A 17526-nucleotide genomic window follows, 5' to 3' on the forward strand; every position below is an offset into this window, starting at 1 on the left:
TGTAACTGGAAAATGCTTTACAGTTATGTGCTAACAACATACCAGCAAGAACATCGAATGAGGTTCTCTGTTGCCTTTTTAAGCAGAAAAATTTTCGCCGACCGTCTAAATATCATGAAATTTGTTTTCCAAAGCTCTGATCTTTCATGACTAAAGGATTTTTCGTCGAAACTAATTTTTATGCCAAAGTAGGAGATCAAAAATAGAGAGCACTTCACAAGCACTAAATATATCCAGTAGGTCTTTGAGTACTTAAATTTCGCTAAAGGTAATGAATATACATTAATAAGCTCCCTAGCGGGTTAAAATACAAGCATTTATATATTTGACTATGCACACCAGCAAACACTCATACATACCATACTATTGTAAGCCTTACAGATATGTGTGTGTGCATGTGCGCTTGCAGGGAGTTTATGGTTTATTTACAGTAAATTATTGAGAGCTTCACGCACACATTTAGTACATCCACCAACGCAAACGCGAGCACCCTGGATTTCTCACACTCCCACAGATGAGCCAGATAAGCCCCGCCATTAATCTTAATACAATTGGCTTTTGGCAGTGCAATTGCAACAGCCTAATTGAAGCAATTAGATGAAATTAATATGCATGGCATAAATACATACATACATACGCTTATACTGACATGCATTCACACACACACATATACTATATGGACACACACGCATAGAATATGCGTATTTGCATATATGTATGTATGTATGACTTTGTGCGTGTGCGAAAGAATTTTTTTACTTAACAGCGGACTTATGGCGATTATGATAAATACATATAGTTAAACATGTAAATATGTATGTATGTGTGTATGTGCGAGTTGTTGCTTGTTTATCTGCATGGCTTCAACATCAATTATAAAGCGATAAATTCGCTTAATAGACTGATGACAGAGTGAGAATGAGTGGCTCTGTGCCATTTTTAATTACTCTAACAAAGCCATTAATTGGATTTGACTCTACAGCCCTGTATATACCGTACACATATATGTACGTCCATAAATATATTATAATTATGTTCAATTATCATGTAAGCAGTTCCAAACTATGTACGTACATACATATATCTATGCGGGCTCATGTGATTATATTATTGAAGTAATAAAAAGAATTAAATTAATTAATGAAGTATACAGCGCAAAAACGTAGCAAAAATAAGTTAAATATTTGTGGAGAAAATTAAGCGAATTCCATTTACTATGCGCAACTTACTTATTGCTAATATCTAAAAATGTTCAAAATCTTAGTATTTTTTACTTAAACATACATTCTTCTTTTTTTATAGATTTCCAAGATGTTCAGGTAATGATCTACATTGGCTTCGGCTTCTTGATGACCTTCTTACGCAAGTATGGCTACAGCGCTACCGGTTATACGCTATTTTTGGCAGCACTGGTCGTACAATGGTCAATTTTGGTCAAGGGATTCTTTCATATGGAAGATGGAAAAATAAGGTAAAAATACAAATAAATATATCACCAGATATTAGAATATATTTACGTAATAAATAATAAAGAAAAATATTATAAAAAGATTTAGCAAAGTACAATTTTGAACCAGAATAGTGTTGAAAACATATTCAAATAGGTATTTATAGTAATTTAGGTACAAAAACAAATACCAAGAAATATTTTTGACCTTACAAAAAATATTTAAATAAGCCCGAAAATAAAATTATCTAAAGCATTGGCTACTAAGTTGGTAAAAGCTCTAAACGCTGGATTTCCAAGCTCAACTATTATTTGTATTTACTGGAAATTTCGCCAAGACTATCGTGATTATATATTTTTATGTCGTTCTTCCTGCTTCGATGAGCTACAGGCGATAGAACACTTCCACTTTCTCTAAACATTATTGACATCGTTGTCCGCTCACACAGAGTTGACCAAAATTAGAAAATTAAATGTATGAAATAGCAATGTTGGGCGAGTACTTATTGAGCGAGCTGGTCATTAGGTCTTACACCACCTGGTACTAGGGTCTTACACCAAATATATTTATTTTGTTCTATACAACCGTGATTAAGCCAATTTTGACATACACTGGCTAGTATTAAGGAAACATTTTAATGTCAGGAAAGTAAATGAAATCCAAAGAGCAGGCTGTGCAGGCTTTACCGGAGCTCTTAAGTGAAGTCTGAAAATTGCGCTCTCCTTTTCCAGAAAGTGGCATCAATTTCCGCTATAAGAATATACGAATTAGGAAGTTCCAGTAGAAAATATTACGGATATAGCGCTATCATCAATATATTCTCCCAAGGTTATCTTAGATTTCAATAGCCACTTCCAGGGTAGGATACCTTCCAGACGAGACGAGGTTTGGTATAATCACACAAAATAAATAAAAGATTTAAATATTCATATCAGCTCACTGGCTGTATGATGTGCCGTGGACAATGAAATATTGACATGGTTCCCAAAAAAACAAAAATTAATTGGTTTTAATTGCAAACTTGAAAAAATTTCTTGTTTATGTTGAAAACTGTTACATCATGTAGGCTTTTATTTATGCCAACCGCAGGGAAAATCTCAAATGGAACAGACACAGTTTGAGATAATTATGATTGGAAAAGAAAATAACGGCATAATAACAAAGTTCAGAACAAAAGTAATTCAGCGTTGGCAGTGACCCTGCGGCTAGTTTAATAAAGAAAATAACACGAAAGAGAAATTTGCTAGAAATCTTGAGATAACATAAGCTCGGACTGTAAAAAGTGAGCTTAGCAAGCTTGACAAAGACCACCAACGAGCGTTAAGTGAAGAAAAACAAATCCTGTTATTGCGCTGCATTTGAACAGTAAATTAGAAAGGAGCAAAAACTGCTGCAGACACTGCATTTATTACCACAAAGATGTTCTTCCATACACACGCACGCACATACAAAGAGCTGTGCGGATGCAGCGTTTATTATAAAACATAAGATTCATGCACCAACACATGCATAGCTGATAAGCAAAAGTGCAGACGCAAGAGAGAAAAGAATTATATTCCCTAAGACGAATCATTTAAGCGCGCCAACAATAAAAGAAATTGCATTTTTTGCTCAACACACAAAGCGGTCTTTGGTCTCCATTCACTGCGCCGTGCAATCTGTTGAATCTGCCACAACAGCTTGTGGCGAAAACAGGTGCATGTTTAGTTGTTGTTGTTGTAGCTCAGTTGTGCAGGTGTCTGGCGAGCACTTTGCCGCTGCATATCTACTTATTTTTATAAAACGCATCGTCTATCAAAGCATTCAGCGTCAGCGACGCCGCAGGCTTATAGCGACATGGTTACCATGGCCTCTCATCTCTCAACTATCACATTAATTTGCTTGTACTACTCTGCTCCATTCTCCGTGTATTCTATAACAAAAAATGCCTGCAGCCTGAAAAGCTCAACGCAGACATGAAACATGTTTTCTTTAAATATCACTATGTTTCATACCCTGAAATCGACTAACATTGCCAGTTCTAAAAGACTGCGGTTAGTAACGTGAATTTAGCAATATAGTCAGTGAATAGAAAGATTTAGGTGCGAATTTGCATAGTTTTGATGCAAATAATTTTAAGATTAATCCAAAATTGAGATAATCTCTTGCTGAACTCATCATCTATGGAGATATGAGAAATTTAAGCTTAATCTTCTCTGGCAACCGTAGTATAAAGAGGTCATTCCTTCATTACGTCGGCGACATCGAACAGTACACCGGCAAGACAACGGGCACAGCAAACTTTAGACACACACTAACCACCCCCACCATCATTCACAGTGGAGCTATCAACACCTTCACCGACTCCCTCCCAGCGAATGGCGTACTTGGAGTTAAATCACCACTCATAGCAGAAACAGAGCATGAGTTTCGCCAAAGATCTAGAGTGAACCTTGCGCAACTTCGTTTTGGACAAGTCTCCTACTTATCCACAATTGACGCTGACATACCAAATATACAAATGTTTTGCGTGCAATGAATCTTCGCTTGTTTCTAACCACCTCTCACTTGTTCAATGAATCCCTCTCTTCCAACAACCCTATTCCTGTGATCCGAACAAGGTCGAAACATCATTCTGGGCCCACTGTTACATGACCTCAAGGATAACTGACTCGAACCTTATCACAAAAAAATAGATAACTGCTACAAAAAAACAGACACACCCTACATATTTTGCACCTGAGGTGCAATTTTTTACCAAGCTCTTTACTTTATATTTACCTAAATCTTTCAATTTTCTGTATGTTCGAACTTCAATGCACAAATAACTAATATTTTGTAAGATAAACTGCCACTAGTCTGGTTATTCTTTAGAGAAACTGTAAAAATCTTTCGCGTTCTTTTCGTACTCGCTTACCAAACCTTCTCCTAGTGGTAAATATAGACCAAAGAAGATGCTGTAAAAAATTTCATATTATTATAATGCTTATTTATAATAAAGTTAATAGATTTATTACTCTTATCGTATAAGAAAGTATAAATTATTACATAGCTTTCTAACTGCATCTCCGTGTTAGACGCCCGATATCTGGTTAGACTAAACTTTTGATACCTCTCGAACCAATCTACCATCGAAATCTTCAAAAACCTTTTAAACTCATTAATAAATGCACTTTTAAAAATTTTTTCTTTGACAGCTTAATTCTGGAAAACATTGTGGATGCAGATATCGCCGCCGCTGTTCCCTTGATTAGTATGGGTGCATTATTGGGACGTACAACACCGATTCAACTCTTGTTTATGGCCATAGTCGAAATAGTTTTATTCGCCGCCAATGAATATGTGGCTTTGAACATTTTCAGCGTAAGTTAAATTTTTGGAAAATTTAATTTTAACCTTTACTAAAAGCACTCTCTTTCATTAACAACAAAAAGAAAAATAAAAACAAAACACTCATTAATTATTGCCATATTGCTTAATCTGCAACACCTTAAATTCAGTCTTTCTCGGTCGACGCTATACATATGTATGTACATAAAAACAAAAACCTTTACACAGAGTATGTGTTTTAAATCCGCTTAACTAAACACCCTAGAAGTAGCACTGAAGTATATTCATATTATATAATACAAAATTGCGCGTAAAAAGTGGAAACATCCCAGCAAGAAATTGAGTGAATATGAGTTGACATGGACGAAAAAATTATTAAAAAAACTTTTTCAGTGATAAGAAATTCAACAAACAATTAAATAACAGTAAAATCTAACCTACAAACTTTAAATAGTTCCTTTACATTTGTATGTCTGCGTTTCAGGATTTAAATGTACATATATTTACAAAGCAGACGATCCTCTAACGTAAAATACTCATATGTAAATTAAACCACAAAACAAAACAAAATAACTTTGGTTTCCATTTAAGGACTTGATTTTTTGATAGTTTTGATGTCCAGTTGCTCCGATCGGAACAACTTGTTTGGAGATTCCTCTCAAATTTCCTAAAGATATCTCGTAAAAAAGTTTTCCCTACAAGAAATTGATAACCCGTGCATGATATAAAAGGTATGAAATAAATATTATCAAATAGGTTCAAAAAGTTCCACTTCGAGTGCAGCCATATATAGATTTAAAAGTTTTAATGCTTTCAGTACTTAAATCAATTGCAGTTATAAGCTCAGTAGAGCACTAAAGTCTTTAAAAGCTAACAATATGATACTACTTTTAAAGACTTCAGACTATATTACTAATACTTATCATTTTTTACATTATAAGCTCTTTATTTACAGTGTTATAGAAAGAAAAGAGTACGTGGCCTTGGCTTTTTTTGACAAACAAAACTTTTAACTTCAATTTAGTTCATATCTTTATCTAGTAGTCAAAATACTTACGAACTAAGTCGGCATTAATGTTATAGCAGATTTTTGATCTAATTATCCCCTTTGTACTCAAAACATTCGGTTTTGATTAGAAAATAGCATTCTGTTTGAAAAAGCCAATCCAACTGTAAGTGTCAAATTTCTTGCTGGGTAACTAAATGACTGTAATTGCGTGCACCTAAGGGATATTCCAGTACAAAAACATTTCCATATTTTTTTCTTACGTTGTATATGTACTTGTATGTAGAGTCGGAGCATGGTTCGTTGAAACTCAACTAAAGCCCTTTTCAAAAGCTTTTTGCAGCACAAAGCTGACGAACAGCTGCTACTTACAAAAAGAAACTGCAACTTTTTATTCATTTTTCGCATTATGCAGCTGCCTTTGCTCAGTGTTTGTAAGGATTTTTCGTTGCTTTTGTTGGTATTTTTTATTTTCGCAAAACTGTAGCTATACCTTATAATTTTATTTTCATTCATTGCTTGCTCCCCCTTATACCCGCAGGCCTGTGATGTTGGTGGTTCAATAACGGTGCACGCCTTTGGTGCATACTTCGGTCTGGCGGTGAGTCTAATGCTGCGCCCCGGCAAGGAACAAAATGCGGCTGGCAAATACGAAGGAGCCAATTACACGTCGGACATCTTTGCCATGATCGGCACATTGTTCCTGTATGTGTATTGGCCGAGCTTTAATTCGGTGTTGGCCGACGGCAACGCCCGGGAGCGTGCCATACTCAACACGTATTTATCATTAGCAGCGGCAACAGGTAAGCACGTACCACACACACACACACTTGCACGCATATACACAGAAATATACGCACCCTCGCACAAAAGCACCTGGATGTGTAAGCGGTCTGCGAACAATGCAATGCAAGCAGGCAACAAGGATCATGAACGCAAACAGGAACAATGGCAGGAGTACTTGTGTTCACACTTACGCTTGAGCGCATTAAAGCAAAGTTAATGCTGCTTGCCTACACACAGTACATACATACATATTCACACACACACACATGCATAATTGGAACGGATTCGTACGGGGCTTTAAGCTTGAATACATACATTTACAGTTAGAAGTATAGCATTTGTACGAACACCTGTTGTTGAACGATTCTAATGCTTGCAGGCGTAGATTGTGCAATACACTCAAGCATTATATTGGCCTAATACACTTGCATTTGATCAGGCAACAAGTGTTTGCTTTGAGGCATTGTCAGTTCCTTTGCGAACTTATGATGGTTTTATTTGTACCGTTGCATGTATAAATATGTACATAAATTTATACATACAGATTTGTAAACTATAAATCATATTTAGATAGATATGGAGTTATATATAATATACAAATGTATATGAATGATTATAATAACGAAAAGAATTAAATTCTGAGCTACCGTCTGTCCATTTATCTTTCCGTCTGTCTGGTGCAAGCGATGATTTGAATAAAAATGTAGCTATTGTAATGAAACTTAGTACTTAGAACCCAAGGGGGGCCGGTATTTTGAGATTCACGGAATCGGTCTATTGCCACTCCCAAGAAATGCTGTTTATTGGAAACCACAAATTATGATGAAAAACAGTAATTTGATTCAGAGTTTTGCAGTTAGGAGCGCACTTCTGATGCAAAAGTGAGTGTGGCCCATCCTCTAATAGGTTTAATATGCATATCTCACAAACTGTGAAAATGGGTGAAATCAGATGATAACCACGCCCACTCCTTATATAATAGATATGCTGCTAAAAGCTTCATAACTCAACAAATAAAAGGCTGCGAAAGGTTAAATTTTGCACTCGAGCTGAAAAATGCTTTGTCTCAAGAACTACTTGACCAATATCAACCAAATTAGTTGCATATCTTCATTTCGAAATTGCTACTCTACAGTGTAAATTTTGAACTACTGACGTTATCGAAATAAGGCTTTGTACACAAAGTGTATTCAACATATGCCATCTCATGTTGTGCGGAAATCGAGCTATAACTATAAGTCGCCAAATACCGTAAATGTGGTGTCTATGACTCACCTTTTACCGAAAATATTAGTCACTGGATGTACTTTTTTGAATGGCAGAAAACATCATTTTCTGGAAAAAATATGTCGTGATGTCAAAAAGGGCCACGCATACCTCGTACAAAGATTTCCGAATTTCATGTTGACTTTATACATAATATATATATCGGTCTGAATGTGAGATATCATTAAAAATTAAGAGACCGTCCCTCTCTAATTAGAGTATAGCCAAAAGTGGATTAATCGGGTCAATTCCTTCCCTATTCCCACTATATCATATATAAATATTTTCAAACAGAAATCTTAGGTAGTTTTTCCAAAGTCAGCGAGCATCTTTGTCTTACATGTCCTGATACTAAAAATAAAAATAAACCTAATATAGGCATATCAAACTATTTGTTGGCTTTATAACGTATATCTATACCTGTATATACAATATTAATAACGAATAATATTGGTTACACTATCATTTGATTGAGGCTATGGCTTTGAGGCGCTGAATTCGAAACTCCTCAAATAAAGTTTCTTAAGCTCAAAGAGCAATGATCTGAAGTTTTAAACCAAAATGAGCGCCAGATTAACACTAAAAGTTCTATTTACCATAGACCATTGATTATTTATACCAGGGGTGCCCAACATTTTCTCCTGGAAGTCAAATAGAAGTCCACATGTCCATACAAGAAAAACAAAGTCAAACTTACATTACGAGGCACTTTAAATAATTCCATATTTGAAATATTTCTAATTTATTTTAAAACTAGCTGACCCCGCAGCCGTTGTCCTTCGTGAAATTATGTGTTTTGAAATGCAAAAAAGTTGAAATTATATTGTGTCGAAAGTGATTTATTTTCGTACATTTTTTTAATGTAGCGCAACTTAATAAACATAATTTTTTGATTTCTGTTCTGGTGCGTTAATATACAGAGAAGATGGGTTTCCAACTCGTCAACACGCCACAAATATCAGGCCGTGTGAAAAACATAGCATTTCCCTATTTCCTTGTGTCCTGTTGATTGTCACCATTCACAATACGCAATGACTTAAATGAAATTGAACCGCGAGACACACAACAGTCGGAAAACTTTCATGAATTGCAAAAGTTAATATCCTACAAAGCGTTTTATTGCAGTTCACATATCGACCCATTTGATACTGCTGATCTCATATCGTTCAAGGCCAATAACCGCTATGTTGCTTTCTTTGGTGACGTACTTCCAAACGTATTTGATCGATTTCACTAATCTACAATATTCAACTCATGTCAATATGAGTTTTGAATGTGAATTAGACAAAAGTGGCGAATATGGTACGATCCATATGTTTTCAACTTCGATGTGTTGTTAACGTCGATATTCACGCCTCTAAATGCTAAATGTTCTGCCATTGTCGTCTGGTGAGCGACGCCGATACAGTGAATATCCATCATTTCCCATTTCCGTTTCCGAAAGAAAAGCACATGAGTAGTGTTTCGTTCATTTATTGTCAGACATACAAACCAAAGTGGGATTGTAAGGTTCCCAAAGTCCATGAACCATATTGGTTTTCACCACTTCGTATAATTCTGGATCTATCTCTGAATCAGGAATTTCCGCTGAAATGATTTCATCAATTTGATCTGGTGTAATCACCATCCGCATCCAAAGAAGAATGTGTGCGTACGGCAACACGCAACAGAATACATTCAGCATCTAACAGCACCATATATACCATAGGTTGCTTCAAGATAAAGACCGTCAAACATCGCAGCTATTGTTTAAAAAGTCGTGCTGTGATATCGTTACTATCGCTAGCTGATTGACCGCGATCCATAATTCCGCACGTATGTCATCGCATTTTGGGAGTACTTCTTGCCTTTCCTTGGGCTGCCATACTTTGATGGCAAAAATAACGCCGACAAATATTAGCGCGACCTCTTCGTGGCTTCGTAACAAATTTGAATCAGTAATTGATCACTTCGTCTGAAACACACATAAAGTTTTCGCTGAATAATTTTCAATAATTTTTCCTTTGGATAGCCGGAATAAAAAAGCAAGCGACCGCAATTGAACGATTCAAATAATTTACAAATCAAAATATTGAAAAACAAAACAAACGAAAATTGAAAAAAAAGTGTATGGAAAATGTTACTTTTTGGAATTGTCCAATTTTCCGACTTCTCCTCATGAAAAGTATAAGGAATTTGTTTCTAAACCTTTCCCGAAAAATTTCATCAACCGTTCTCTTAGTGTTACTAACAAACAAACATTCATTTTTATATATGTACATATGTATGTATGTACATACATATGTATGTATATATCGTTTGTATAGGGAAAAGAAAAAGGCTGTTTTTAGGGGTTTTCCGGAAATTATTCGAATTTTTCTCGCCGTAAAACCATCTTTGAACTTCAACGAACATTTAAGAAAAAGAATTGGCCAAATTGGTACAGGCGTTATTGAGTTATGAGCGTACATACATTTTGGCGATTCGTTTTTATTTACATATGTATGTATGTATATACATACATAGATAACATTTAAAATTTTTTATTTTCACATTGTTGTTTTTCAATATGTCTGCATAGACCTTTTTTAATAAGAACACAAAAAATACTGCCGTTTACCGAAATTTGATATCTCACACTGGCAAATATACCCATAATTACTTTGAAAAGTGTCCACTCGCACAAATATATGTACATATGTGTATGTGTTGCTAGAGTTATTGGACATATATACCCATACATATGTATAGTCATAGAAATGTTTGCCGGTAGGTGGCTGTAATAACACTTGTTGGCTATTTGAGGTAGACGAATTTATACGCATGTGTTGCGCCGCTGATCACGCGACAAAATTTCGTATTCCACTCACGAACTAATTAAATGTCAAACACTAGCCTTAACACATTTCGAAAATTATTTTAAACACGTTCAAAAAGCACATATGTACTCGTACATACAACGGCAGCAATAAATACAACAACTACAGCAACGCGCACACATACTCGCGCAAGTCGCATGGGTGGCATATTTAAGGACGGACTTTATTGCGTATTTTGTCAAACAAAGTTGCTCGTAGTCACCTAATAACTAAACTTGTGTACATGCCAACAACAACAAGAGAACCGTGGCGACGAGAGGAGGGCAAAAAGTAGAGAGCACACTAGATTGCTAACAGTTAACAACGCCAACAACAACAATATGCCTCAGCCATAGCGGGAAAACTAGAGAAGGAAGTGGAAATTGTGTTGCTAGAAGCAGGTAAACAGCAGCAGTTTGCAGAATTGCTGTAGGCAGCCTTGCGGATAAGGTGGCAACACAGTTTCCAATGAATGAATTAGCCGTCACAAGCGTAGGCGACACTAACAGTACATAAAATATGGCAAATATGAAATTAAATGCTTACGCAATAACGGTGAAAACCAGAAGTTGTTACAAGAACAATTTAAAAATCGCAAAAATAATTTCAACTATATTACAATTATCCGATTTAAATGGCTAAACTAGCGAATACAGCATTAGTTAGTAATTAATTAATAAATTAATTTGTGCAAGGCAAGAGGAGCATCTACTGTGCAGGAGGAAGAGGTTAGGTCAGTTCAATTCATTTCTTGAGTAATAAGAAAGAGGACTTTGCTAGTAGCGGTTCCACAACATTTAATGTAAACTCTTCTAATATAACATCATTCTTTTTCATATTCAAAGCTGAACATAAAGAACATGGGTACTAGAAACGAGTGGCTTCTTCTTTTATCAGGTACAAAGTCTTCTTTGTCAGGCTAATTAGAGTGCTGTCCGAAATATGTCATTCCGAAGCTTAAATAAAAGTCCAATTGCTATTTTATGCACTATTTCCTGCCCCTGTTTTCATTTTCGGTTATACGATGTTCCAAATCGATGTTCGATATAGGGTTATATATATAAAAATGTTAAGGATGAGACGAGTTTAAACCCGAGTGACTGTCTGCCTGTCCGTCAGTCCGTTCGTACCAGCTTGGTGCACATCTTCCTTGGTGAAGAAGTAAGTCCGTTTAAAAGTTTTACAACTTTTAAGATAACAAACAGCTCCTATGAGCAAATATTTTTTAATACAATCGGTAACTCAGATAACATACCCAAAAACAATTTTAAGTAGATACAATTACAACAACAAACAATATGTGAGGTATTTACATCACAACAAATTATATATATTTATTCGCATGTTGAAACGCCCACACACATTCGCACAGATTACATTTCCTATTTACCCTAACTATTTGTTATTTTTGTTGTAGTTTTTATTTTGTTTTCGGCCATTCACTTGAGCCCTTGTCGCTAGTGTAATTAAAGTTAGGCCAAGTTCGGTTGTATTGGGCATTAGGGAAGTATTACCATGGAAGCCAGCCGACATGTTGTACACCATGTAGCACTTGTGTTTTGCCCGAACCCAAGACAATAATGCAACTGTGCGGCTGCCATTCAATGAGGCTGCTATATCCACAATATCTACGTTAGCTTGCCAGCACAGCTGTTGCACTATTTATAAAGCGCATAGCTATGACCACGCACACACACACACAGACACATGCTTATTGCTGTTGCTGCCATTTTGTTGCGCAAAAACATTTTATGGTCCAAATGACACCGGCGGCGGTGTTAATTTAAACTGTTTACTGTTACTCATACGCCCCGGTGCCCATACGCAGCGTACTAAACGCCGAAACACACACGCAAAACGCAGGCAAATGCAAATATATGTGCAGTAATATGTATACAAGTGTATACGTTGCAACAACATCTCACTTCGGAGAGCAGGTGGTTCAAGAATATTGTAAACATTTATAGTAACTATTAGAAAAATCTTATTTAATTGATTTTTAAGCTAAAATATTGCACAAAAATGCCAACACAGTCACTGCCTCTATACAGTATTTGTTCTTGTAGTTGCCGTTGTAGTTGTAGCAGTATACAATTTCTAAGCTGGGTGTTAGAGCAACAAGCTTTTCGTAACTGCACGACGCTGCCATTTTGTGCTTAACGGTACAACACACACGGTAATGCTGCAACATAATGTGCCATAATTTTTTGGTAACACCAAGCCAACAACCATAATTACACGCTGCACACGAGCAGCCACCACATAAACTAATAGTTAATAGTGCTAACAACCAGCCAGCAGGCAAGCAACCTAAAGCACCAAAGTCGAACTCACCAAAAATTTGCAATGATATGACATTGACAACAGTCCTGTTGCTGCCACTGATAGAAAGGGGAGAAGGGACATGGTATACCGCAGCACCTACATACATACATATATATATGTATATTCATTATGCAAGTATTTACATTACAGTGCATGTAATTTGGGTTGTTACAGTAACAGCACTTCGGCAAATGGCTGAACTTCTGCCTGGCCCCCATATGTTACACATCAACGCTGATTGTTTTTGTGCATTTACACTTGCGGTACGATAACTTTTATGACCATCTGTATAAGCTGGCACTTTAGTAGCAAAAACAAGTAACAACACGTTGCTAATGCGTTGTGGTGAAATTGAAATCACGGCATTTTCGTAAATGCCTATGTGTTTGCTTTCAATTATTTGAGGTTATGGCGTCGAGATTTTGTTTATAATAATAGCATTTTGCGTTCGCTAGCCATCCTAAATGAGTCAGCCTGTATCTTCGCGTCAAATTGCGGGGTTTTGATTTTTAAGTGGTAATGGCTGCAAAACTAGCCAACTTGAAGCTAGAAACCTAACCAAATTCAAGCGAGTTGGACGCAAAAAATTAAAATAGGGCTATAAAGTATTAGCTCTAACCTATAGGTTGCTGATGTTAATTGAAGTCATTGGTTCACACTGCTTTCAAAACTGCTTCGTACTAATTCGGAACTATAAAAACTGGTGAAAAGGGACTAAATTTTGAATTCACTCTCTTTGTGAAGTTTTTTACATATATAGAAAAAATATTTATATGAACATTATTATGAAAACATTACTTTTATAGAAATAAATTTCTCTGCTAAATAAAAATACTCCTGATCTCTCCTTCGTCAACTGGTATCATCCTTTCCATATTAAAGCCAAGAATTTTATCAGAATTTTTCGACTTACTGAATACCCCGATGTGGAAATAAACCACTACCGATGAATGCATTGAACGGGATATTAGCAAATCTAATATTATTAAACAGACATACATATGTGACCCCGCACATAGAAACCCGGCTAGTGTGTCAAAACAGGATTTTTCACGAGAGGCGTTGAAAGATGTGAAGCACGTGTTCTCTCTCCCTCTTCCTCCTTGTTCGTTACTATGTTAGCAGATTAGCACAATGAAGCCGTCTGAGTGTTGTCATGGTAATCGAACGCTCATTGTTTTGGCTGTCGCCTTCTGTTGTTGCTGTTCGCCGATAATCGACATTTTGACAAACTAGCCGGGTTTCTATGTGCGAGGTCACATATCTCTACTATAAGGATAATATCCCTGACACCATTTCGAATTCTATAATATTCATTTATGAACGTAATCTCATCCCTAGCAGAAACCTTCTTCAAAATAGTATCATCATTTGTACTAAATTATCTATTTAGCAGCGAGACCTTGCCAAATTTAATATCTCTTATTGTTTCATCAACTGCCCAGAAAAAGAGACGACCAATTCTTGGTTAAAATTTAGGGCTGTTCCCAATGTGCGTTTGCAGAAGAAGATCTTTATGGTAGTACAAATTGTAGAAAGCAATTTGTCCCACACATAATTATCACTTGTTGAGCTTGGTACAGAGGCACAAAAAATAGTTGGGCATCAATGCAACTACCACGGTATAAGCTTTATATTATTACGTTTTGTTGTGCGACATCTCTTCTAACTGAATTTGTATGCATCTACATATACATAGTATATAATATATCTGTTCATAGTTACAACAAGTAAGGAAGGGCTAAGTTCGGGTGTCACCGAACATTTTATGCTCTCGCATGGTAAAGTGATAATCGAGATTTCATTATCCGTCATTTAAATATTTTTCAAATACCGTATTTTTGTAAAGTTTTATTCCGCTATCATCATTGGTTCCTAATGTTTATACTCGTATTATACAGAGAAGGCATCAGATGGAATTCCAAATAGCTTTATATTGGAAGAAGGCGTGGTTTTGAACCGATTTCACCCATATTTCGTACATGTCATCAGGGTGTTAAGAAAATATTATATACCGAATTTCATTGAAATCGGTCTAGTAGTTCCTGAGATATGGTTTTTGGTCCATAATTGGGCGAGGCCACGCCCATTTTCAATTTTTAAAAAAAGCCTGGGTACAGCTTCTTTCTGCCATTTCTTCCGTAAGATTTAGTGTTTCTGACGTTTTTTATTAGTCGGTTAACGCACTTTTAGTGATTTTCAACATAACCTTTGTATGGGAGGTGGGCGTGGTTATTATCCGATTTCTTCCATTTTTGAACTATGTATGGAAATGCCTGAAAAAACCGGCTCTGTAGAGTTTGGTTGACATAGCTATAGTAGTTTCCGAGATATGTACAAAAAACTTAGTAGGGGGCGGGGCCACGCCCACTTTTCAAAAACAATTGCGTCCAAATATGCCCCTCCCTAATGCGATCCTTTGTGCCAAATTTCACTTTAATATCTTTATTTATGGCTTAGTTATGACACTTTATAGGTTTTCGGTTTCCGCCATTTTGTGGGCGTGGCAGTGGGCCGATTTTGCCCATCTTCGAACTTAACCTTCTTATGGAGCCAAGGAATACGTGTACCAAGTTTCATCATGATATCTCAATTTTTACTCAAGTTACAGCTTGCACGGACGGACGGACAGACGGACGGACGGACAGACAGACATCCGGATTTCAACTCTACTCGTCGCCCTGATCACTTTGGTATATATAACCCTATATCTGACTCTTTTAGTTTTAGGACTTACAAACAACCGTTATGTGAACAAAACTATAATACTCTCGTTAGCAACATTGTTGCGAGAGTATAAAAATAAGCTTTACGTTTGAATAGTATAATACATATTTGTGTAGCTTTGCGTGTTGCTCAGTAACAATAAATCATAATGTCATCATTAGCCGCTTTAAGCTGATGGATTCGTGTGACAGTGATAACAGCGGTCTATTCATGTCGAAGCTTAACTACGACAATTGTACGCATCTACTTATGTATACAGCAAGCAGTGAACAATGAATGCAAATGTTACCGAGGATTACAGTTAAATATAATAATTATAGTAACACAATAATTTGATGCGTTTGTCTACGACAGGTGTTGGGCCCATTTGCAGTAGTCATTTTTGGAAATTCGGAGCAATTCCAGTTATTTCGAGATCTTGTTCTTTATTTTAATTTAAGTTCTACAAAAATATCTTAAAACTCTATAAACAGGGTACACCACTTGTTTCTTGTGCTTTATGTGAGGTTAACAAGATTTAAACTAGAATCTAGAGTAGAAATTTATATTAACGACTAGTCGAAAGCTTCATAAAGACTCACAAATACATTAGAGATAATATTAAATCACGAGATAAATTTACTCGGAAATGTCTGGGTATGAGCTATTGGCGATTGACGTCCGAATTCAAGGAAAGAACTCATTTATTTGGCAGTCAGATCTCCATACAGTTGGAAAAAGAAAAAGTACATCAGCAAGTTTCGGACTGGCGAGCTTAAGGCAAGGCCATCTGTTGAAATATGTCCCGAAATGGTATCGTTAAAGAAACAGTGCTTAAACACCGTCGTGTTGACATCAGAGATTTTAACACATTTGGTTAATGTTTTGGGTACGAAGCGTGTCAATGCTAGAGTCGTACCAGAAGATCTGAATGTGATGCAAAATCGTCGTCGAGTACAGGTCGCCCAAGAGAGACAACTTAACTGAGGAACCTATATTCATCAGGCTTTATGAGATTGCCAAAAAATCTAACAAATGGCGCTCCAAAGAGAACCGAATCTGAAGAATCTAAAATTTGCTGAAAACTAATCAAGTGATTCATTGGAGTTGTATTCTTACGAACGCGCAAATTTGAGATACGTTATGCAGGAAAGACTATGTACTACGACACGATTAATGTAAATTCGGAAAGCTGTGAAATCAACACTTTTAATTTTAACTTTGAAGTCTTCCGAGATATTTTCGCATTATAAGAACGTAATCAAACTAGAAAACGAGCTCGAAATCTTTGGTTCACCAGTCGGCAAGCAACCCACATAACTTCGTGGTCCGAATAAGCATTCATACTAAGTGTGTGTGCATGTATTGGGTTAATACAGATATTTGTCGTTTTTAAGCCAGGCCATCAATATGTATGTATGTATATGCAGCAGATCGGGTGCACATACATCAATTTCGAATATTTGTATTTGTGTACACTTTGCATGTATTTGTGAGCATATTTTTGTGCTATTCATACATTTTAGCGAATTTTAGCATGCCGTTATAGTACTAATACCAATGCGTCTTTGTTTTGTCTCTTTGCAGTTACAACATTCATAGTATCGGCACTTGTTAGTCACGAGAACAAATTGGATATGGTGCATGTACAGAATTCAACACTGGCTGGCGGCGTGGCCATCGGCACTGTTTGTAATTTGCTAGTCGGTGCACATGGCGCTATATTAATTGGCATCATTGCCGGTTGCATTTCGGTGTTGGGTTATAGCTACCTCTCGGTAAGTTCGCAATTCTCCCCTGCTACAAACTGGTTACACTTCACTTTTGTCAAGCTAAAATTTCA

At 36.3% G+C, this 17526-nt stretch overlaps 1 protein-coding gene across 1 annotated transcript in view; it reads left to right on the forward strand.

Annotated features, from left to right (window-relative positions):
* LOC120776705 (ammonium transporter Rh type B-B) overlaps nt 1-17526 on the forward strand; it is a 33821-nt gene that overhangs the window by 4898 nt on the left and 11397 nt on the right. Inside the window, exons 2-5 of the mRNA XM_040107601.1 lie at nt 1303-1471; nt 4625-4790; nt 6305-6566; nt 17271-17461. Coding sequence (XP_039963535.1) covers nt 1303-1471; nt 4625-4790; nt 6305-6566; nt 17271-17461 — 788 coding nt within the window. The remainder of the gene's footprint in view (nt 1-1302; nt 1472-4624; nt 4791-6304; nt 6567-17270; nt 17462-17526) is intronic.

This window comes from Bactrocera tryoni, chromosome 5, assembly GCF_016617805.1.
Source record: "Bactrocera tryoni isolate S06 chromosome 5, CSIRO_BtryS06_freeze2, whole genome shotgun sequence".
Classification (NCBI taxonomy): domain Eukaryota; kingdom Metazoa; phylum Arthropoda; class Insecta; order Diptera; family Tephritidae; genus Bactrocera; species Bactrocera tryoni.